Source organism: Xenopus laevis, chromosome 4L (genome assembly GCF_017654675.1).
Source record: "Xenopus laevis strain J_2021 chromosome 4L, Xenopus_laevis_v10.1, whole genome shotgun sequence".
Classification (NCBI taxonomy): Eukaryota; Metazoa; Chordata; class Amphibia; order Anura; family Pipidae; genus Xenopus; species Xenopus laevis.
In genome coordinates this window covers 10,357,241-10,380,666 of record NC_054377.1, presented here as the reverse complement: position 1 = coordinate 10,380,666, position 23,426 = coordinate 10,357,241, and the positions used below count along the sequence as shown (strand labels likewise).

The window sequence follows — 23,426 nt, the reverse complement described above, 5'->3', positions numbered from 1 at the left end:
AGGCTGAGGGTTAATTGCTTACAAAGGATTTACCTTTTAATAAGCCCAGGGTAACAATAACAGACGTGTGAGAAAGTTCCCTCAGATACTTAATTCTAAGGTTGGCTGCCTGCCTGTCACCACTAATAAGGCTAGGAAGAACAGAGACATGTCACCTTAATGGGTTTTTTGCCCACGGCAGGTATATTGGGTTTGTGGTTTATTAATTGCATAAAGACTATAAAAGAATAACATTCATTTTTTCCCCCAATCTGAGAATTCTTCCGTTACGTCACAAGTTCTTCTTTAAATATTTGGAATGTTTTTGCCGCACTGCATCAACCTCACCCCTTTCTTCTGGTTGCTGGTTCTGCAAAATATTGCGGGTTATCATGGGTGGAACTGCAGGGGAAGCAGACCCTGCGACTGCAGGGGGCCCAGTAGTTACAGGGGCCCTATAAGAGCCTAATTCAGATCCAATTTCAATAAATATTGGTCAACCTCTAGATATTTTGGGGGCCTAAAAAATAGGGATGAATCCAGGATTCGGCCAGGATTCTGCCTTTTTATCAGAATTTGGATTAGGTTGAATCCTTGTGCATGCCCGAACCAAATCCGAATCCTAATTTGCATATGTAAATTAGGTGTGGGAAGGGAAATCACGTGACTTTTTGTCACAAAACAAGGAAATAAAAAACATTTTTTCCCACCTTCCCAACCCCTAATTTGTAAAATCTTTCACAAAGGATTCGAGGTATTCGGCCGAATCCCAAAAAGTGGATTTGGTGCAAAAAAAGAATTTGTTCTGGGCCCAGTAATATCTAGTTTTGCCACAGCAGTTTATATAGGGCTATGAAGGGTCATTTACAATGACCCTGGAAACCCCAGCAAAAGCGCTTCCAAATTTAAAAACCAAATTTCATTCTAGGCAATTCGGTAGGAATTAAAATGTTGCAGTGATTTTAACGTTATTTATAAATGTGATGGTTAGTAAAAGCAATATCCCTTGCTATTCTCTATAACTGCTGGTTCTGACTTCATATACCATTGAAACCGAGTAGTAGTGATTAGCTAAACTCAACTCAAGACATCACTTCCCACAATGCCTTGCATGATGTACAATTAACAGATCTGCATGGAAGAAGAAGTGGGGTGTGGAGTCTTGGCTAGAGGGCAACTGATTTTTGTTGCATTGAATTCATGGTATTTGCAGTTTACGTCCCTGTTAAGCTGGGTCTACATGTAAATAGTCTACCTGTCTAGCTAAGTGGTGGTCCAAACTGAACACTTGGACCTATGAACATGGAGGTATGTGTAGACCTGTTGCCAACAGACTGCTTCCACAGCCCAGCTTGGTCCCTGGCCTACATTTTATATCTTGCCAGATCAATATCTTAATGAGCCATAATCAGATATTGTTCAGAGAAGGGGTCAATAGATAGACCAACAGTGAATGAGATGGAAGCCAATGTAATGTCCTCCACTTACTCTGGTGGTCTAGCAGTGTTTCCCCTTGCATGCGGAGGCGCCAGCCATGCCATCGACGGGGATGCCCGCCGCATGCGTCCTCTCTCTTGCAGTGCCGGTTCCTTTATGGCACGCGCGGCTGCACGCTCCCTTAGAAATTTAAACTATTTAAAGGGACCTTTTTGAATTTCTCACTGCCCATTGTTAGGTTCAATTAGCCGTGTTCCTGGGTGTGTTATTCTTAGTGAATACGATTGATCCTTTGTGTATTGACCCTTGCCTGCCTGCTTTACTACTCTGACTTCTCCAATCCTGACCCTGCCTGTCTGTGACTACTCTGATCTCTCCAATCCTGATCCTTTGCCTGTTCTCCGACTATTCTATGCTCTCCAATCCGATTCTGGCCTGTCTGACGATTCTCTGTTTGTGGTGGCCCGGCCTGCCTGTCCCTGGTGGTGTTTTTCCTTCCAGTATCCTGGTAAGACGATCATGCCCCTTTGCTCGTCCAGAACCGTTAGCTTTGCTCCTCTCTCAATTAAGACCTGGCGGCATCCGATTCGAGACCAGGGAGCTTAGCTTGGGTTCTGGATATAGGGTGCCGAACGTGACAGCCAACGTCTGTAAGGTCACCCCTTATCTTTTATATAAACCAGAATGGACATTCAGTTGGTGAAAGAATTGGTAAACAACTGTGTGGCAGCAGCTGGGGAGTTTCTTCTACACACTCTTCTTCTATGTTATTGTCTTCTACTTCTTCTATGTTATTGTCATCTTCTACTTCTTATCCTACTTCTACTTTGTCTTCTACATCTTATTCTACATCGACTTCTATTTCTTCTTCTTCGACTTCTTCTCTTCTTTCACTTTTAGGGGCACATTTACAAAGCTCAAGTGAAGGAATAGAATAAAAAATACTTTGAATTTCGAAGGTTTTTTTTGGCTACTTCGACCCTCGACTACGACTTCAACTTCGAATCGAACGATTCGAACTAAAAATCGTTTGACTATTTGACCATTCGATAGTCGAAGTACTGTCTCTTTAAAAAAAACTTCGATAACCTACTTCGCCACCTAAAACCTACCGAGGTACAATGTTAGCCTATGGGGAAGGTCCCCATAGGCTTTCCTAGCAATTTGGGATTGAAGGAAAATCGCTCGATCGATGAATTAAAATCCTTCGAATCGTTTGATTTGAAGGATTTAATCGTTCCATCGAACGATTTTTCCTTCGCTCGTTCCATCGAACGAATTGCGGTAAATCCTTCGACTTCGATATTTGAAGTAGAAGGATTTAACTTCGATGGTCGAATATCGAGGGTTAATTAACCCTCGATATTCGACCCATAGTAAATGTGCCGATTGTATTATTATCCACTCGACTTCTACTTTAATTCTACTCCTTATTTAGCTACTGAGTTATTCATGTCATCAAGCTGAGGGCTACATGTGATCAAAATGAAGGCACGAGAAATGAAGGCTCCAAGGCAAAATTCCCTCCCTAGAATTATTTAATTACATTACTGTCTGCAACCTAGAGTTTATTATAGCTTTCATCATGCCACAATATATTAACATACATCTATAAATATGTTCTCACTGAATTTTAAGTTAAAAAGAAGAAGAAGTAGAAGGAACGGAGAGCAGGTTTTTTTGTTTGCAGAGTCAATGACTCAGGGCATGAGGATTTCCGTGACTCAATTGTACATATATTATAAGTAAAGAATTATTACAAACAAAAGCCTTCAGGCTACCCCCACACTTGGTGTCTTTCCCATATTGAAGTAGACTTTCAAAATGAAGTAGGTTGCTGCCTATGGTGTGAGGTTCCTGCACGAATGAGAATTTGCTCTTTCCCTGGGACATTCTGGGTTCAGCTTTGTAGGCAACACAACTGTCCAGTAAATGAATTTACTAGAAAGTTCTGCTAACTGCTAATCAGAATCCCAAGGGGAGGTAAAGAGCCCTTCAAGCAACAGGCAGTTATCTAGACCAAATAGGAACTCTGCAAGGGGTGAAGCAGAAAATCAGAAACAGAAGCAGGATGTAGAGACATGACTAAAGGTGGCCATTCAAGATAAGATCCACTCATTTGGAGAGGTCCCGATGACCCACCAACGGTAGGGTGAAATCGGGTTAGACCGAAAGAACACATTTCAACTAAGAGAATGGGTGCTGATGAGGACTGAATCAACTAGCCAATGTGGCCCTTGATCGCCAGAAAAATCAAATCTCCCGATCTTGGCCAGATATCGATTGGGGAGACCCATCAGAAGCCCCTATACACTGGCAGATAAGCTGCAGAATCAGTCTAAAGGACCAATATCGGCAGCTTTAATCTGCCCATGTATGGCCACCTTAAGGTCGAAGCAAGGTTGAAAGGGCTTAGAGAAAGGAGTGAGGCAGGAGCAAAGTAGGGGAAAATCACAGTGCTCAACCTAATGCTCAGACCATAAAATGATGTGGTAGAACAATGATTTAAATAGGGCCCACCTGGCTCTGATTAGCTGACCTTACATGAACAATAAGACTGTTGGGATGTGATGGGAAAGCCAGGTAAAGGGATCATGATGAATAAACTTGTTGGTTAATCTACTGATGTGGTAGCAGCAAAATCCCAGCAGAGCCTTACACCCAAAATCATTGTCTATGGACATACTGTACATGCTAGTATCAGTAATGCAATTCATGTGATTGAGTCTTGCTGGATCTACTAGATGACAGCCATGTTGATGAGTCACTTGAGATATCTAGTCATTCTTCTGGATGACTTTCTATTCCATCACAAGCACCAATTCTCCTACAGATGCTCTGTCATGAAAAGCAATCCAATCTGGCTGGTTCTTCTTCTTGTTGTATAGAGCAATGACAGATAGAGAAACAGGAGGGACAATAGAACAACTATTTTAGGCTGTTGGATGAATGAAGAGTTTAATATCATATGACCATGTCAGACAACATCTTGTTTATGTTAAGGCCATTGCTGACTGGTTGGATATACTGACCCACATAAGATTGCCTTAACTTCCATAAAACAGTAAACTGAAGTTATACATATATATATATGTGCCCATTGTCCAGTTCTTCATCAAACCATTTAGTCATTCTTCATTGCATCAGGAAATCTTTTGGAAAGTTTATAATCAATGTAGGAACTAAGGCATGACCATAAAATGAACCTTGACAGGATAATGATTACAAGTAAGATCATCAAAATGCCGGACTCCATATTTACATAAACAAAATGATAGTAGATGTAACCTTTAACAATCCAAGGTTATATCAGACAGTCAGTAATGTATTCCAAAAGAATCTCTTTGCTGATTCCGAGAAGTAGGTTTGTAGGCAGTTAAATCATTCGTCCCCCAATCAAAACTATCACAGATTCATTGTGATCCATTGGAGAAGATGCGCAGCCTCCAGATGTTTGGACAAGGGCAATGTATTTTGTTGTGAGCTGTAGAAAAGGAATATGTAAAGAAAGCAATTGGCTGATCATTATTTTGACCATTTCAAATGCAGTTGCAGTCAAAGCTGGATGAAGACCACATGGGACCCTACTCATCATAGTCATTTGGGCTCATTCTAGGAAATAAAAGAAGAGGGCATCTAGCAATAAGATGGATGTAGACAATTTCAATGATCATGGACCCATACCGTTGAAAAGCCTGAAGACCTATGCATAAGATAAATATTATGTATTACATGGAACCTACTCCATGTTTGGTCCTTGTGAGGTAGATAGTTAAATCACCATTATACTGTATATCCTCCTCACTTCTCTCTTTGTTGAGGCTGTTTTGTTCGCCATCATGCAGGGATATTATATGTGCACTAGTAATTATTTAACTCCAGATGACCAAACTTGAAGTAGTTTCAGCTGTTTGTCTCTGGTCTCTCCCAGTGGCCATCTTATATCCATGAAGTCAGTAACCATGTCTTGGGGTTTGCCTATGAAGAAGATGAGGATACCACTTTGACGAGGACCACTTTGTCCCAAATGGTTTGAAAGCTGGGAGAGTCCCAGAATATATGGGTTGGAGGTCATGGGACCCATATTTCCTCCAGCACATGGGTTGGTTGTTGGGAAAGCCCAAATACCCTCTTTCTGACTGACAATGGCAAAGATCCCTTATCCAGAAAATTCCAGGTCCCAAGCATTCATTAAAAAAACAAGAAACCTTGTACGCATATACCATCCGAAATGGGATTTAAACCTGTGATTTCTGCCCAAACATCTATTTCTGCTTCATAAGGTTACACAAGGGTTCTTCTAATCAGGCAAAGCTGAATCGGCCCCTGGTTTCATGATTAATCATTTAATAAATTCTCTAACAATCAACTGGAATTCAAATGACCATAATTAAAATAAGTCTTACTTACAGATATTTCTTGGGACAAGTGAGCGCCTTCCATACGGGAGTTGTCCAACAGAATAGTTTAGAAATGTTCCGAAAGATGAAAGTCATTCCAGTAGCAGCACCTCCTCTCGGCCCAATGATAAGGAAATCTAATCAACAAACAACGGGAACAAACAGTCACTACGGCACGTGAATATGGCAAGGTAGGTCACCCTGAAAGATTTTGAAGGTGAATGTAATCCTTTCCATTCCTATATAGGCACTTGAGGACCACATCCCCCTAAGGCTGGGGCCACACAGGGGGCCAAATCAGATAGCTGAAATATGCTGTCTGATTTGAACCCTACTGCGGCTTATAGGCTCCTCTCTCTCTCTTTTGTATTCAGAAGTGTTGAGAAGAGAGAGCTAGCTGATTTCGGCCCCTGTGCGGCCCTAGCCTTAAGATGCTGACCTGGATATAAACCTTGGGTGCCTATATAGAAAATTCAGTCTTGGCCCATGATACAGTGCTATATTGATGAGGAGCAGGGGAGGCACATAGCCATCCTCTCTCCAGTCCTCTACCCGGCTTCTAACTTGCACATCATAAAGCCCCATATGGGAGTGCTGGCAGGCTCAGGCCACAACAGAAACCAGAACTTACCTACTGCCCTTGGGCAGGGAGGGTCAGACTGGGCTGGCAGGGCACTGGGAGAAATCGTGGTGGGCCCTTGCCCTCATGGACCCTGCTGTCCAAAGACCACCCCTTGATCACCCCCTGATCATTGTGGTATGGCCACAAGTTTTCAGGAGGAGGGATGAGGTACAAGGTATGCCGGTGAGCAGGAGGTAGTGGTGGGGAGTTTGGCACAATAGTTATACTATTATGTGTCCTGGGGGCATTATATATGGAATTGCCACAATATTTATACTACTATGTGTTCTGGGGGCATTATTTATAGAACTGGCACTATATTTACACCACTATGTGTTCTGGGGTAGTTATATATGGAATTGACTCAGTATTTATATTCTGTGTTCTGGGGTATTATATATCTAATTGCCACTGTATTTAACCTACCATGTGTTCTGGGAAAATGATATATGAAATTGGCCCTGTATTTATCCTGCCATGTGCTCTGGGGAAATTATATATGGAATTGGCACTGTATTTATCCTGCCATGTGTTCTGGGGTATTATATATGGAATTGGCTCTGTATTTATCCTGCCATGTGTTCTGGGGTATTATATATGGAATTGGCACTGTATTTATCCTGCCATGTGTTCTGGGGCATTATATATGGAATTGGCACTGTATTTATCCTGCCATGTGCTCTGGGGTATTATATATGGAATTGCCACTGTATTTATCCTGCCATGTGTTCTGGGGAAATTATATATGAAATTTCCACTGTATTTATCCTGCCATGTGTTCTGGGGCAATTTATATGGAATTGACACAGTATTTATATGGCTATGTGTTCTGGGCACATTATTTATGGGATTGGCACTGTATTTATTCTGCCATGTGTTCTGGGGTATTATATATGGAATTGACACAGTATTTATATGGTTATGTGTTCTGGGGTATTATATATGGAATTGACACAGTATTTATATGGTTATGTGTTCTGGGGTATTATATATGGGATTGGCACTGTATTTATCCTGCCTTGTGTTCTGGGGAAATTATATATGAAACATGAAACCGGTCCAGGGATACTATGAAGGAATCTGTATATAAAATATCTTTACTCATCCTTCCTGCGCCTATGCGTATATCCCTGTACTAAGCCCTTTCCAGCAGGAAGAGCCTTTAGTGACCCTTTAATTGTGCTGGAACAATCTTTCCAGGGAAAAAATCAAATCCTGTTTATTTAAAGCAGTGTCTGCAATTTTTCAGAAATGAATTTCCAGGATTCCGGGAATACTAACTCCCTGCTAGCTGAGTCAGGTCACCGATTGTGGTTTTAACACGTGGTTTCCGTGGCGCAGCAAAGCGTGGGCTGGAAGGAGGGCAGGGTGTACAATCTGGAGGTGGCACATTACGCTGGCAGGCCCAAACCACATGATTAACCTTTACTGCGAGAGAAAACTGATTCTGGCAGTGGCGGCCCCAGCCCTGTTCAGTTTGGATTTTCACAGCTGAAAGATCACAGGCCACTGGGAGACTCTCAACAGCTGCACGGCCTGCGTCGCCCAGTGAAACAAAGAAGCGAGGCTCAATGTAATGCTAAAACAAAGTCACAAATGACAGCTTGCTGTCAGCTCCTTCGCCTGAGCGATGCTCCCAATGAGAATGGATTAGAACAAGGCTCAGGGAACGGGAACATGAAAAGGAATTTCTACCATGGCTTTCATTTAAAGAGAGAAACATGATATTTTATGGATTTCCACCTTTCCAAGGGGGTGTGAACTGCAAACTTTTGTCCCCATGGACCCCCAAATTAGAATCCAGCTTCACAGCCCAAAAATGATACATTTACAGGCCATGTACTTTTAAAGGATAAGTAAACCTTTAAAATAAATGAATGTAAAATTGATGAGAGTGCTATTCTAAGATCTTTTGCAATTTACAGTCATTATTTATTTAATTTTTATTCCAAGATATTAAGGGATACATGTACTGTTAATATGAATGAATTTTGTTACAACAGCGCCACCTGCTGGTCATTTTCCCACCAGTCTGACCACCAAGTAGTCAAGGAAGTTGTCAGGAGAAAGAAAGAGGCTGCTCTGATGTTCTTCTGCTTAGGAAAGATTTGAAAAAGGTTTCTAGTTTTATTCCTAAACAGAAGAACAAGAAGAACATCAGAGCAGCCTCTTTCTTTCTCCTGACAACTTCCTTGACTACTTAGTGGTCAGACTGGTGGGAAAATGACCAGCAGGTTGCGCTGTTGGAAGAAAATTTTTTTCTTTGGGTTATCTGGTTCAATAGCACCTCAAACTATCTGAAACCTGCACAAACATCTGCCCAATCGTTCTCCATGATGTCACTGCCTTGGTACTATAGTTCAACAGCAGCTACTCAATACTGATACACAATACTTCAATATGCATTGTTGCCATAGGACATTTTTGACAAAAGGACCTGTGTAAGAATGAGGCTCCATTCCACATAACTCTTTACCCAAAACCCCCACTGATATGTTATGGTCATTAGCATTTTTATTATTGGTCTTAACCGTGCAAGCTACAAAATATTAATCTTAGGAAGAACCTAGGTCATGAGTCATGTGACTCATCTGGTCAGGGTTTAACCAGTCAAAGTTCAGGAACCTCTTCCCAGATCCTTTGTTGTGATGGACATGGATGGGAAGTTTTGGAAGTCATAATCCGGAAGCATTCTAATAGGATTAATGACATGTGCCCTTGGGCCTCAACTCAGCTGAAGAGATTCCTTTGTATCTGAGGTCTCCAGCACTGTCACCAAATGTACTTGTTTTATTTGGGTATGTGTCATTCTCTAGCAATGGTTCTACATGAACTATTTGTGTCCTGGGTACCCCTGGAACAATATCAGGGTGACTGTTACCCCAATGTTTCTATATATCTATAAACTTGTTATGAGCTAAGGGGGCCCAGCCTGAAGGTCAGTTAGGGGGAGATTTGGGGTGAGTGTTTATTTGTGCCCTGGGTACCCCTGGAACTATAGCAGGGTGACTGTTACCCCAATGTTTCTATATATCTGTAACCTTGTTATGAGCTAAGGGGGCCCAGTCTGAAGGTCAGTTAGGAGGAGATTTGGGGTGAGTGCTTATTTGTGCCCTGGGTACCCCTGGAACTATAGCAGGGTGACTGTTACCCCAATGTTTCTATATATCTGTAACCTTGTTATGAGCTAAGGGGGCCCAGTCTGAAGGCCAGTTAGGGTGAGATTTGGGGTGAGTGTTTATTTGTGACCTGGGTACCCCTGGAACTATAGCAGGGTGACTGTTACCCCAATGTTTCTATATATCTGTAACCTTGTTATTTGTTCCCTGGGCATGCATTTAACCTGTCTACCACTACTTCTGGCCCTGAATGTTTGGGAACCTCTGCCTTGACCAGAACCAGTGGAAAGTCATGTAACTACAGGAAATATTTCTCAAAGCAACCCCCAACTGAAAAGACTTTATGAAAGGCTATATAGTCTATCACAATCTTCACTCATGCTGTTAATGTCCCTCCAACATCTCTAAAGTAAGGGGTCACCTAAGGGATACTCATTCAGTTCCAAGGCCAACCTTTCCTCAGGCCCACCTTCCACCAGCTATTCCAGGAAGAGCCTGGAGCACAGAGGGTAAGTCTCTATGGGCTCCCTGCTGTTTTAGAAACTAGGAAACCAAGAAATATCTACAATACATATGGACTAACCAGGACACTTCCCTCCCATACTGCACAGGTCAGCACCATGGCACTTCCAGTAAAGTAGGAACCAATCAGCATCTTGTTTTTAAACAGTCTACTGCCAATCAAAAAAATGACTGCAAACACCTGATTAGTGATGGACGAATTTCTTCCGGTTTTGCTTAGCCGAAAAATTCCCGAATTTCCTGCAAAATTCGCAAAACTACGAAAAGTTCACGGAAAATCCTGAAATTCGGACGTTTTCACTAAAAAAAATCGTGAAATTTGAAGGTTTTCACTAAAAAATCTTGAAATTTGAAGGATTTCACTAAAAAATCTTTAAATTTGAAGGTTTTCACTAAAAAATCGTGAAAATCTGACATTTTCACAAAAAATCATGAAAATTGGAAATTGACACGGGCGAATTTTCAATTGCGAAAACGCGGAAATTCGCTGCGAATTCGTGCCAGGCAAATTTATTAGCCCATCTTTACACCTGATTGGTTGCTACTGCCAACTGCACCTGTTTAGTTTATCACCTATGTACGAAAGCCAACACTCTGATCAGTTCGTTGACCCTTTCATATAGTCCTGGATTTATATAAAGTTTACTTTGCTTCAAAACAAAACACTCGAAGCACAAAGTGAAAAAATCGAAAAGGTGCCTGAAAATATCCCTCCTTAAAAAAGGAAGAGCCAACAAAAATCCCTGACCCTCAGGCCATGAAGGGCAAAGGTCTTTGGATCTCCCTTTGCTGCAAGGCTTATGGAGATCCATTTCAGACCTTCTTCCCTGCAGGGGTTGGAAGGTCCCTTTGTCCCAATCCCTACAGCCAAAAGGCTTTAAAGGGAGAGGGTGGCATCTTGAACCTGAAGGTTCCATCTAATGTGAGTCTTTGTGTATGATAATCTGTGTGTTTAGGGAGAGACTTGCCCTCTGTGCTCCCAGGCATTGGAGCTACACACCAGTTTCATATATATAATTAGATAAAAGGAAACACTATTCATATCTTTGGCATGAGGCATCAACAAAGCAAAGGCCGGGTCACAGCCGGTAATTGTTTTAATCGGAGCTGGTTCTATTCTTTGACAAAACATTAATATAAATATATACAGGTATGGGACCTAATATCTGGGAACCCATAATTCTCCCCATAATACTGCAGTACCATTTCCCTTCAAGTGATGAGCGGTCCGTCCCAATATCCATGGTAACTGTGCGTTTGGGCAGGTTTGGGCTGAACCCTGTGCCTCTAAGTCAGGTTTGGATTAGGTATGTCCCCCTTCACTTTATTTATAGTATAATTCAGTGCAGAGTACATGTTTTTAGGAGTTGTCTGATGTATTCAGTTTGAGTCCTTCTTGAAGGTCCCATCTTTGTCCAGGGTCTCCAGTGAAGGTCCAACCTTTGGCCAGGACCCTTTGTTAGGTCATGAAATTTCATGAGTATGGATATAGGGGGAAGAGCAGCCATTAAGCCATAGTTTTTCAAAATATCTAAAGCAGCAAATATTCATCACAAATCTCATCCTAATGGACTTCCAGGTGTATCTAGGAGACCAAATACCCATTCTTCCCAAATCTCACCCTAACTGGCTTTACATTATAGACCCCTTTTTGGAAAACTCAGCATTTCAGATAACCTGCCATTCCATGGTTCTTAACCTCTTTGTGTATCTCTGGGGACCCAAATCATGTTGCAGAATTAACTTTATAACCCCAAAACCAGAAGAAATGTCTCATTACTTATGGGGCTTAAGGATAGTAGACCCAGAAGGGAATAATTTTTGGTCCCCACCAAAAGGTTCCTCCAACACTACAAAAACATACAATCAGGTTAATTTACTCCTGTTAAAACTGTGCCGAGTGTTTTTGTGTGAATGAGATAGGGCCATTAGACTGTAAGCTCCACTGGGTCAGTGACTGATGGGAAACATGTAATGTGCTCAATAACGTCAGTGCTATAAAGTGAAGGAAAATGATGACTGTCTTGTCTTTCCATTAACAATAGGATTTGCATTTTACTGCATGCTTCTCCTTATGTACAAACAGCTCTCAGCCATGTGCACTGACAGAGTGTTCCACATACATCAGCAGCTTCCCATATACTGTACACAACTCCATAGCAATCAGTAGAACCTGGCCAACACCTTCCTTTATTTCTTCTCACATGTACTGGGACATTGCAAGGAGACGTCTAACATGAACAGTGGCTGTGTATTTTTATTTTAGCAAAAAAAAGGAACAATATTGTCTCAGCGTTATACTGAACTGAATATCACTCATGTATTATAAGGGATAATGTACCCCTACTATAATTGATAAGGATATTAGAAGTCACTGAGGGGTTGTTCTGTGACCATATAAAGGCACAAGGCTGCAGGCTGAGTTATACAGGGAACTCTGAGTATCACTCATGTATTATAAGGGATAATGTACCCCCTACTGTAATTGATAAGGATATTAGAAGTCACTGAGGGGTTGTTCTGTGACCATATAAAGGCACAAGGCTGCAGGCTGAGTTATACAGGGAACTCTGAGTATCACTCATGTATTATAAGGGATAGTGTACCCCCTACTGTAAATGATAAGGATGTTAGAAGTCACTGAGGGGTTGTTCTGTGACCATATAAAGGCACAAGGCTACAGGCTGAGTTAATCAGGGAACTCTGAGTATCACTCATGTATTATAAGGGATAATGTACCCCCTACTATAATTGATAAGGATATTAGAAGTCACTGAGGGGTTCTGTGACCATATAAAGGCACAAGGCTGCAGGCTGAGTTATACAGGGAACTCTGAGTATCACTTGTGTATTATAAGGGATAATGTACCCCCTACTATAAATGATAAGGATATTTCGCAGTCACTGAGGGGTTTTTCTGTGACCATATAAAGGCACAAGGCTGCAGGCTGAGTTATACAGGAATCTCTGAGTATCACTCATGTATTATAAGGGATAATGTACCCCCTACTGTAAATGATAAGGATATTAGAAGTCACTGAGGGGTTTGGTGACCATATAAAGGTACAAGGCTGCAGGCTGAGTTATACAGGGAACTCTGAGTATCACTCATGTATTATAAGGGATAATGTACCCCCTACTGTAAATGATAAGGATATTAGAAGTCACTGAGGGGTTGTTCTGTGACCATATAAAGACACAAGGCTGCAGGCTGAGTTATACAGGGAACTCTGAGTGTCACTCATGTATTATAAGGGATAATGTACCCCCTACTGTAAATGATAAGGATATTAGAAGTCACTGAGGGGTTGTTCTGTGACCATATAAAGGCACAAGGCTGCAGGCTGAGTTATACAGGGAACTCTGAGTGTCACTCATGTATTATAAGGGATAATGTACCCCCTACTGTAAATGATAAGGATATTAGAAGTCACTGAGGGGTTGTTCTGTGACCATATAAAGGCACAAGGCTGCAGGCTGAGTTATACAGGGAACTCGGAGTATCACTCATGTATTATAAGGGATAATGTACCCCCTACTGCAAATGATAAGGATATTAGAAGTCACTGAGGAGGTCTCTAACCATATAAAGTATGGTTTATACACTATTAATTCTGGTAGCTTTACAGCAGCCATCTGGCACAGTGCACTGGGGGTTTCTTGCTGAGCTTTCTCTCTTTATTGGCAGCAGTAATGAAACTGTGTGTGTGTTTTTAATGAATTGAGTTGAAAGTGGCAGCCATGGCTTAAGAATGAAGCGACAGCAGCGAGTGAATGAGGAGGACTTCAGGCTTGGATGAGTCGTAATAAAGTTGAATTCTCACTGATCAACAGATGGCTTCCCCCGGGTGTTTGCAGCGACGTATAACTACACAGAGTTAATGGAGGAATGCGAGCAAACATTGCATTGTGCATCACTCTTTATCTTACATTTCCTCTTTAATATTTGGCAAACACAATTAATGTCACGGGGAGAGACTTCCCTGCAGCCGGTTAACCCTTCAATGCAGCAAGATGAGCCTGTGGGGGTTTACCCAGCTCCCCAAAATGAAAATAACTAATTATCCTTTATTTATAGAGCAGCGACGCTTTTATACATTATTCACATCAGTCGCCCAGCGGAGTTTACAATCTAAGGTTGGCGCTTACCCAAGTGGCGCTGCCTCGGGCACAGATACTGCTTGAGACAGATCTTCGTTTGTATGTTCTCCCCGTGTCCGCCTGGGAACTGCAGTTTCCTTCCAAAACATACAGGCGGGTCTTAATAATATTGATCAGAACATGTGTGTGAATGTGATATGGCCTCTAGATTGTTAGCTCCACTGGTGCAGAGGCGAATGATGTAGAATCTCGGTAACATTGCAACTTAGGTTGATGAAAGAAACATCAAGTCAAACTGCCAGTTGATCCAGAGGAGGACAAATTCCCCATCTGAAGTCTCTCCAATTTGCCTCAGCCGGGGTCAGGGTCGGACTGGAGCCTTGGGGGCCCCAACGGGGCTGCAAAGGAAGGGCCCTCCTGGCAGTGCCCAGGGACCCCCTTCAGACCTCCGACTCCCAGGGCTGGTGCGTGCACCACGCTACATGCGCGGACTCTGCATGCTGCATGCATGGGACACTGCACGCGCATGCAAGGTCGAGCCGCGCAGGATTATTTCTTTATAGGGCAGTGGGGGGAACAGGTCTGGGCTGGTCCGGGGCGTACCAAGTTTTATCCCGGTGTCCCGCCAGCCCAGTCCAACACTGGATGGGGTAAGACCTCCTTCCAGACTCCGAGAAGCAATCAGCTCAGTTACTGGATCAACTGGTACTAAGGGTTAATTTCAGTAACCCAGTATTTCTTCACTAAAAAGCCATGCAACCCCTTCTTGAAGCGATCGAATGTATCTGCCAGTAACGGCATGGGATCCTTTATCCAGAATCCCATTATCCAGACTGCTTAAAATTACAGGGAGGCCATTTCCCATAGACTCCATATTAAAGGGTGGTTCAGCTTTAAGTTAACTTTTATTATGATATAGAATGGTCAATACTAAACAACTTTTCAATGGGTCTTGATTATTCTTTTTTTTATAGTTTTTTTTAATTATTCTGACTATTTCCAACTTTCTAATGGGGGGGGTGACCCCATCTAAAAAACAATGCTCTCCTAATCATATTCCAGTCTCTTATTCAAATCAGCGTATGGTTACTAGTGTAATTTGGACCCTAGCAACCAGATGGCTGAAATTGCAAACTGGAGAGCTGCTGAATATAAAGCTAAATAACTCAAAAAACACAAATAATAAAAAATGAAAACCAATTGTAAATTGTCTTCGAATATCACTCTCTACATCAGGGGTCCCCAACTTTTTTTACTCGTGAGCCACATTTGAGTGTAAAAAAGAGTTGGAGAGCAACACAGTCCCTGGCTGTTTGGTAGCCCCTATATGGACTGGCAGCCTACAGGAGACTCTATTTGGCAGAACACCTGGTTTTTATACAACCAAAACTTGCCTCCAAGCCTGGAATTCAAAAATAAGCTCCTGCTCCACTGAGAGCAACATCCAAGGGGTTGGGGAGCAACATGTGGCTCATGAGCTACTGGTTGGGGATCACTGATCTACATTATACTAAAAGTTCACTTAAAGATGAAAAACCCCTTTAAGCAAATATTTCACACTTTTAAAAATGTTTTCCCTTTTCTCTGTAATAATAAAACATTACCTTGTACTTGATCCCAACTGAGATATAATCAATCCTATTAATTTATTTAATATTTAAATGATTTTTTTTGGTAGACTTAAAGTATGAAGATCCAAAATATAGAAACATTCTTTATCTGGGAAAAACCTAGGTCCTGAGCATTACAGATAATAGATCCTATACCTGTACAAAAATTGTACAAAAAACGTAAAATTGTGTAAACGACCCCAACTTGTCCAGCCTTGCTTCATACATAGGGTTGCCACCTTTTCTGAAAAATTTTACCGGCCAGTGGGGCGCAGGAACAAAATGGGGTGGAGCCATGTACCAAGCCACAAAAGGGGCGGAGCAACATCTCGCAATGGCGAGAAGGCTGAAAAAAAGGTAAGTTCTGAGCGAATTGGGGGCTGGCCAAGGGCTTTTTTTTAAAGGTATTACAAATTTACCGGCAACTACATTTCTGGTAAATTTGTTATACTGGCCCCGGCCTTGGCAGATGTCCTACCGGCTAGGCCGTTAAAATACCAGCCGGGTGGCAACACTATTCATATAGTGATTTTCGATACCCTTGAGTGTGGGACTTGGGGTGGGGGGTCAAGGCAGGCCCGGATTTGTGGCAAGGCCATAAAGACCCAAGTCTAGGGTCAACTATTAGGGGCGGCACCCTGCCTTCCCGCTTATGAGAAGCACTGGGGACGTGCAGCTCCCAGCACTCTGGTGTCTGTGCTTGCACGGGCACCACAATCTTAATCGGGCCCTGGGTCCAGGTGCACCATGGCTGCCACATTACATACCTCCCAACTGTCCCGTTTTTAGAGGGACAGTCAGCGCCGGATTTCACTGAGGCGCGCCCCTAGGCCCTAGGCGGTCCTAGTGCCCACCTCACCTCACCTTCCCAGCGCGCCGGCGAAAAAACGCTGGCGCAGCTGCTGTAAATGAATGGGGACGCACGCGTCCCCATAATGCGGCTGGGCGGCATGCCGCCCCTATTTTTTTGCCGCCCTAGGCCCGGGCCTATGCGGCCTTGCCGCAAATCCGGGCCTGGGGACAGTCCCTCTTTTGACAGCTCAACCTGCAGTCCCTCATTTGTACTGGAAAGTCCTGTTTTTCTCTGCACTGAATAGGCAGAAAAAGATACAAAGTTTCTAACTTAATTGGCTTTTGGCAGAGAGCCCAGAACAGCCACAGCTGCAAATAAGACACTTTTATAACAATTTTGAGATGAGCAAATAAGTAATTGTAACAATATAAGATAACAGATCTCTTGGGAGAAGTTGGACTCACAGCTTAAAGGGCAATTCACCTTCATTAGCAAAACTGAAATAACTGGAAAAAAAAACCACAGAAATATGTTCAAACTTTCATAACCTGCCACATTTTGTAAAATTAACATGGTAATTAGGGAGTGTGGCCACAAAAATGGGTGTGGTCAAAAAATTGCCACGCTACACGCTGCAATTTTTTTGTCCCTCTTTTTATTTCCAAAATGTTGGGAGGTCCTCACACACCAGCTCCAGTCCACCAACCCCTCCCCCAACTTTGGGGCCCCCCTAGCCAGCCACCCACCCCCCTAGCCAGCCACCCACAACCTTTGGCTTTTCTTCTATGGGTCTGGATGGGGAGATATCAGGGAGCGCAGAGTGTCAGCAGGTGGGAATGGATTTTGCCCAGCAGGGGTTTACCTGGTGTCCTGCCAGCCCAGTCCAACCTTGATACCAACTTAGTCGCCTCTCTCTCTAATTCAGTAATATCTCGTTTCAGTACTGGAACCCGTAGCTGCGCATCAAATTCTAGACGGGGCCTTACAAATGCTGCGCAAAGAGGAAGAAAGACTGTACCTTTAAGGAAAGACCAAGATATTTGCCCTTGGGTGAAAAAGAGGCCGTTATGAAGAAGCATTTTCATTCCATGCCAGAGAATACAGGATCCATATTTGCACTTGAGGATTGAGGGTAGCGCTGTGCAAATATCACCTTTATGTCTTTGGTTTGCCGGTGCTTAATGAACCCTAGCTATCAAAATATTAGGCAAGGAAAGGGGCACAGCAATAAACCCCCTCCCTCCCCACAACAATTTTTTTGGATGCACCAATGACACCCTTTCCACACCTTGAGAAAACACGAACAAATCGTTTTTGCCCATGATTTTTCAGATCTTGTAAACCCTCCACACAACTGTCCCACTGCACCCGACAACTTTCTACAGCAGAGGACCAGAAAGTCAAATTCAAAAGAATAACCAATACGAATGCTGTCAAGCAAAACCTTAAAGGGATACTGTCATGGGAAAAAACATTTTTTCAAAATGAATCAGTTAATAGTGCTGCACCAGCAGAATTCCGCACTGAAATCCATTTCTCAAAAGAGCAAACAGATTTTTTTATATTCAATTTTAAAATCTGACATGGGGCTAGACATATTGTCAATTTCCCAGCTGCCCCAAGTCATGTGACTTGTGCTCTGATAAACTTCAATCACTCTTTACTGCTGTACTACAAGTTGGAGTGATATCACTCCCCTCCCTTTTCCCCCCCAGCAGCCAAACAAAAGAACAATGGGAAGGTAACCAGATAGCAGCTCCCTAACACAAGATAACAGCTGCCTGGTAGATCTAAGAACAACACTCAATAGTAAAATCCAGGTCCCTCTGAGACACATTCAGTTACATTGAGAAGGAAAAACAGCAGCCTGCCAGAAAGCATTTCTCTCCTAAAGTGCAGGCACAAGTCGCATGACCCAGGGCAGCTGGGAAATTGACAAAATGTCTAGCCCCATGTCAGATTTCAAAATTGAATATAAAAAAAATCTGTTTGCTCTTTTGAGAAATGGATTTCAGTGCAGAATTCTGCTGGAGCAGCACTATTAATTAATTATTCAATTATTTTTGGTACATGATGACAATGGAATCATATTTCATATTTCAATCTGGGTTGATGCACCGAATCCAGGATTCTGTTCGGGATACGGGCAGGATTAAGTCTTTTTCAGCAGGATTCGGATTCAGCCGAACCAAATCAGAATCCTAAATTGAATATGCAAATTCAGGGACAGGGAGGGAAATCACGTGACTTTTTGTCACAATACAAGGAAGTAAAAAATGTTTTTCCCTTCCCACCCCTGATTTGCATATGCAAATTAGGATTCTGATTTGGTTCGGTATTCAGCCAAATCTTTCGCGAAGGATTCGGGGGTTCTGCTGAATCCAAAATAGTGGATTTGATGCATCCCTAGTTCCAACTCTAGTTGCAGGAACACAGAACATGAAGCCAGACTGACACAGACCAGCTTGGATTGTTATTGGAGGATTCCTTGCATATTAAAGGAGAACTAAAACCTAAAAAAACTTGGTTAAAAATGCAATATTTCATATAGTGAACTCATTGCACGAGGCTAAAGTTTGAGCTTGTCAATAGCCGCAATGATCCAGGACTTCAAACTTGTCACAGGGGGTCACCATCTTGGAAAGTGTCTGTGACACTCACATGCTCAGTGGGCTCTGATTGGCTGTTGAGAAGCTAAGCTTAGGGCTCGTCACTAATTATCCAGCAGAAAATGAGCTTCCCTGGCTGTAATATAAGATGATGCTACAGGTTTGCTGATTATTAAATTCTGATGCTAATTGCACTGGTTTCTGTGCTGCCATGTAGTAATTATCTGTATTAATTACTAATCAGCCTTATATTGTGACATTTCTATTCTATGTGTACTGTATATTGTGAGTGGGTCCCTAAGCTCAGTAAGTGACAGCAGCACAGAGCATGGGCAGTGAATCAGCAGAAAAGAAGATAGGGAGCTACTGGGGCATCTTTGGAGACACAGATCTTTACTGCTAAAGGGCTGTGGTTGCCTTGGGCTGGTACAGGAGCACAAAACATAATGTACAACATTTCTAGCTACTTCTTTAGTTAGTCTCCTTTAATTAGGCCACTGTCTCTGGAAAGCTTTAGTTAAGCACATGATGTTTTATCCCTTTCATGCACCTGGTTTTGTAAAGGTGCCTGGGACATAAATGCTGTATGATGACCCATTGTTGCACATGAGGACTCGATGCAGACCGTATCCATGTACCTTGGCCCCACCTGGTCTCATAATACTTAATTAAATCCCAATGAGAAACTGATGGGGAAATTATGGTTTTGGACCAACACACAGAGACACAGGCAATATCTACAGGCACCTTCAGTCAAACCAAATTTAAAGATGGGGTTCCCTTTAAAGTCAACAAATAAAAGGAAACAACATACAATATACAGTAGAGATTTGGAATATGGAGCTGTTCCCTTTTATGATTGAATTCAACCTAAATTCCCAGGGATTTCTACGTAAAGAGGGCTAATGAGCCGTACAATTCCGCCGCTCTGATGTTCAGAGGGGGCGGCACACATGAGGCCGATGTCTGGAAAAAGTACAATCTACATAGAGAGATCATACAGTGCCTCTATATTATCACATCTATAGGATCACAATGTCTTCTAGACCCTTAATTGATAAATCCTTGACTGCCGCCCAGTGGCAAGGTGTATAACTGCATTATTATTCATTTTTATATACCGGACCTTTATTTTAGGTATGCAAATTAAATAGGGGTATTGTATTCTCCAGCATTAAACATAAGGTGAATGGTAAAAAAAAGTTAAAGGGGATGTAAACATTAAATAAAATTGATTCTCCTGCATCCCCTAGCTCTCAATTGTATGGCTGTTATTGCAGATGGCTCTGGGGAGATATAAATGCAGAGGCAGATGTAGCTTCTACTTCTTAATGCTGGAGTCACTATGTTGGTAAACCCTGGGGGTCACTGTTCAGTATAATGCTGGGGGTCACTATACTGTTTAATGCTGGGTCACTATGCTGGTTAATGTTAGGGTCACTGTTCTGGTTAATGCTGGCATTGCTGTACTGGTTAATGCTGGAGTTACTGTGCTGTTCAATGCTGGGTCATTATGCGGGTTAATGCTAGGTGCCACTGTGCTGGTTAATGCTGTGGTCATTGTACTAGTTAATGCTGGGGTTACTGCGCTGTTCAATGCTGGGGTCACTATGCTGATTAATGCTGGGGTTGCTGTACTGGTTTATGCTAGTGATCACTGTGCTGGTTAATGCTGGGGTCACTGTGCTGATTAATACTGGGTGTCAGTGTGCTGGTAAATGCTGTGGTCATTGTACTGGTTAATGCTGGGGTCACTGTGCAGGTTAATGCTGGGTTCACTACGCTGATTAATGCTGGGGTTACTCTGCTGGTTAATGCTGGGTTCACTACTCCGGTTAATGCTGGGGTCACTGTGCTGGTTAATGCTGGGTTCACTACATTGATTAATGCTGGGGTTGCTGTGCTGGTTAATGCTGGGTCATGTTGCTGGTTAATGCTGGGGTCACTGTGCTGTTTAATGCTGGGTTCACTACACTGATTAATGCTGGGTCACTGTGCTGGTTAATTGGGGGTCACTGTGCTGAGGGTCACTGTGCTGTTTAATGCTGGGTTCACTACACTGATTAATGCTGGGTCACTGTGCTGGTTAATTGGGGGTCACTGTGCTGAGGGTCACTGTGCTGGTTAATGCTGGGGCCACTGTGCTGGTTAATGCTGGGGTTGCTGTGCTGATTAATGCTGGGTTCACTACGCTGGTTAATGCTTGGTCACTACGCTGGTTAATGCTGGGGTCACTGTGCTGGTTAATGCTGGGGTCACTGTGCATCACTGTACTGTTTCATTATGATGTACATCTCCAAGCCCTAAATCCAACTTTGATTTGCTACATAACAGCCTCTGCTTAGAAATGTTATCATTGTGTACAGCTTTTTGATAACTCTACCCTTTATACCCAAGGGTTTGCAAAAGCGCCCCTGTGACTGCAGCCGTAAAAAACCTCTTGGAGACATTCGCCTACTGGAGAGAATTCTGCATCTCATCCCTGGCTTTCCTGACTTCTGCCCACCCTTGGACGGTGCCTGTTCTGTGTTTATGATGATGTCACTCTTGTGTTTCATGGTGGGTAACAGGTAGTGGGTCAGGTTACAGGTTATGCGGTTATGGGGCTGGTGTGGGTTGTGGATCTAAGTGTGGGTGACAGATCCAGGTAGGGTTCAGGTCCAGTCACTTAGTCCCGTGTAGGTTTCTACTCAATCACTCATGACATAAATAGCCACTAAATTGAAAAATCGTGCCATGGGTCACGGCTTCCCGAATGAAGACAGGTGCTGCCATAATTCCAGCGGCTAAACATTAACTACATGGCTATCCCTCCCTGATGTTGCAGAAGACCAGGTGCGGTTCCTGCTGGAGCAGCTTTGATTAAATGACAAAAGAGAATAGTTACCTTTTCATTTTGGGGGTTAATCTGCTGTTACAAAGATACAGGCCGCCGTAGCAAAATGTAAAGGACAATCTGCTTCCCCTCCGGCACCTTCTGTTGGCCACTTTGATCTCTCATTGTGCGGCTTTAACACCTTCATTCTGTGTTATAAATTGATCTCCCCGTTCTCCGGGGGCCCTGATTGTTCCCTTCCTTTTCACTGGGAAACCGCCAATTATCTGAGATGCAGGAAACCAAATACCTGAGGGGTTTGTTCCTTTAATGTAACACGAGAGCAGTGAGGTTTTAACCATTTGGGCACCAAGGCGGAGCTGGCTGGTGGCTTTGAACAGCCGAATTGCCCCTTCACTATGAAAAAGTGACAAAGAAGAAAATGAACTTCTATAGAGGTTGACATTGCAATGCTCTGATTGGTTACAGGCTGGTCTAGCCCTGTAATTACTATATTATTACTATTACTATATTACTAAATAACCAGAGGCTGGAATGTGAATCGAGAGGGGCCTGGATAGAAGTCCTGAACCTCCGAAGTCCTGAAGCCACGAAAAGACCGAAGCCACAAAACGAGCCGAAGTTGAAGTCCCGAAGCCGCGAAGAGATCCGAAGCCACAAAACGAGCCGAACTTGAAGTCCCGAAGCCGCGAAAAGGCCTGAAGTCCAGAGCCGGGCCAAGCCGGGCAGGCGCCCTAGGCAGTTGCTGCGCCGGCTAGTTGCGCGCTTCTACGCATGCACGAAAAGATGCTTCAGCGCAGAGACGCTTCAGCGCAGAGACGCTTCTGCGCATGCGTGAATTGACGCATGCGTTCGCGTATGCGCACAGATGGGCGGTCAGGAGAGAAGGGACCGGACTAGGGGTAGAAGTAAGTACGTGCCTGGCGCCCCTCCACCTTTGCGCCCTAGGCACATGCCTACTCTGCCTACCCCTAGTTCCGGCCCTGCTGAAGTCACAAAAAGAGCTGAACTTGAAGTTCTGAAGCCGCAAAATGACCCGAAGCCATGAAAAGAGCCAAACTCAATGTCCTGAAGCCGCGAAAAGATCTGAAGCCACGAAAAGAGCCGAACTTGAAGTCCTGAAGCCACGAAAACACCCGAAGCCACGTAAAGAGCCAAACGTGAAGTCCTGAAGCCGCGAAAAGATCTGAAGCCACGAAAAGAGCCGAACTTGAAGTCCTGAAGCTGCAAAAAGACCCGAAGCCACGAAAAGAGCAGAACTTGAAGTCCTGAAGTCGCGAAAAGATCTGAAGCCTTGACCACCAATTTCTTTAAAAAAAACTTTTATGGGGGGCCCTAGCGCAACAGGTTTTTTTCCAACTTATAGGAGGGCCCTGACCATTAATGGCCTTTTATAAC

At 43.2% G+C, this 23,426-nt stretch overlaps 1 protein-coding gene across 1 annotated transcript; it reads right to left on the bottom strand.

Annotated features, from left to right (window-relative positions):
• Positions 1-4,357: 4,357 nt before the first annotated feature.
• LOC121402925 (small integral membrane protein 38-like) lies at positions 4,358-22,284 on the bottom strand. The gene is made up of 3 exons (XM_041589822.1): positions 22,080-22,284; positions 5,827-5,953; positions 4,358-4,900 (listed from the first exon to the last, which is right to left on the bottom strand). Exon 3 carries the CDS (start codon positions 4,670-4,672, stop codon positions 4,541-4,543), a length of 132 nt encoding a protein of 43 aa, XP_041445756.1. The 5' UTR covers positions 4,673-4,900; positions 5,827-5,953; positions 22,080-22,284; the 3' UTR covers positions 4,358-4,540.
• Between the last annotated feature and the right edge of the window lie 1,142 nt (positions 22,285-23,426).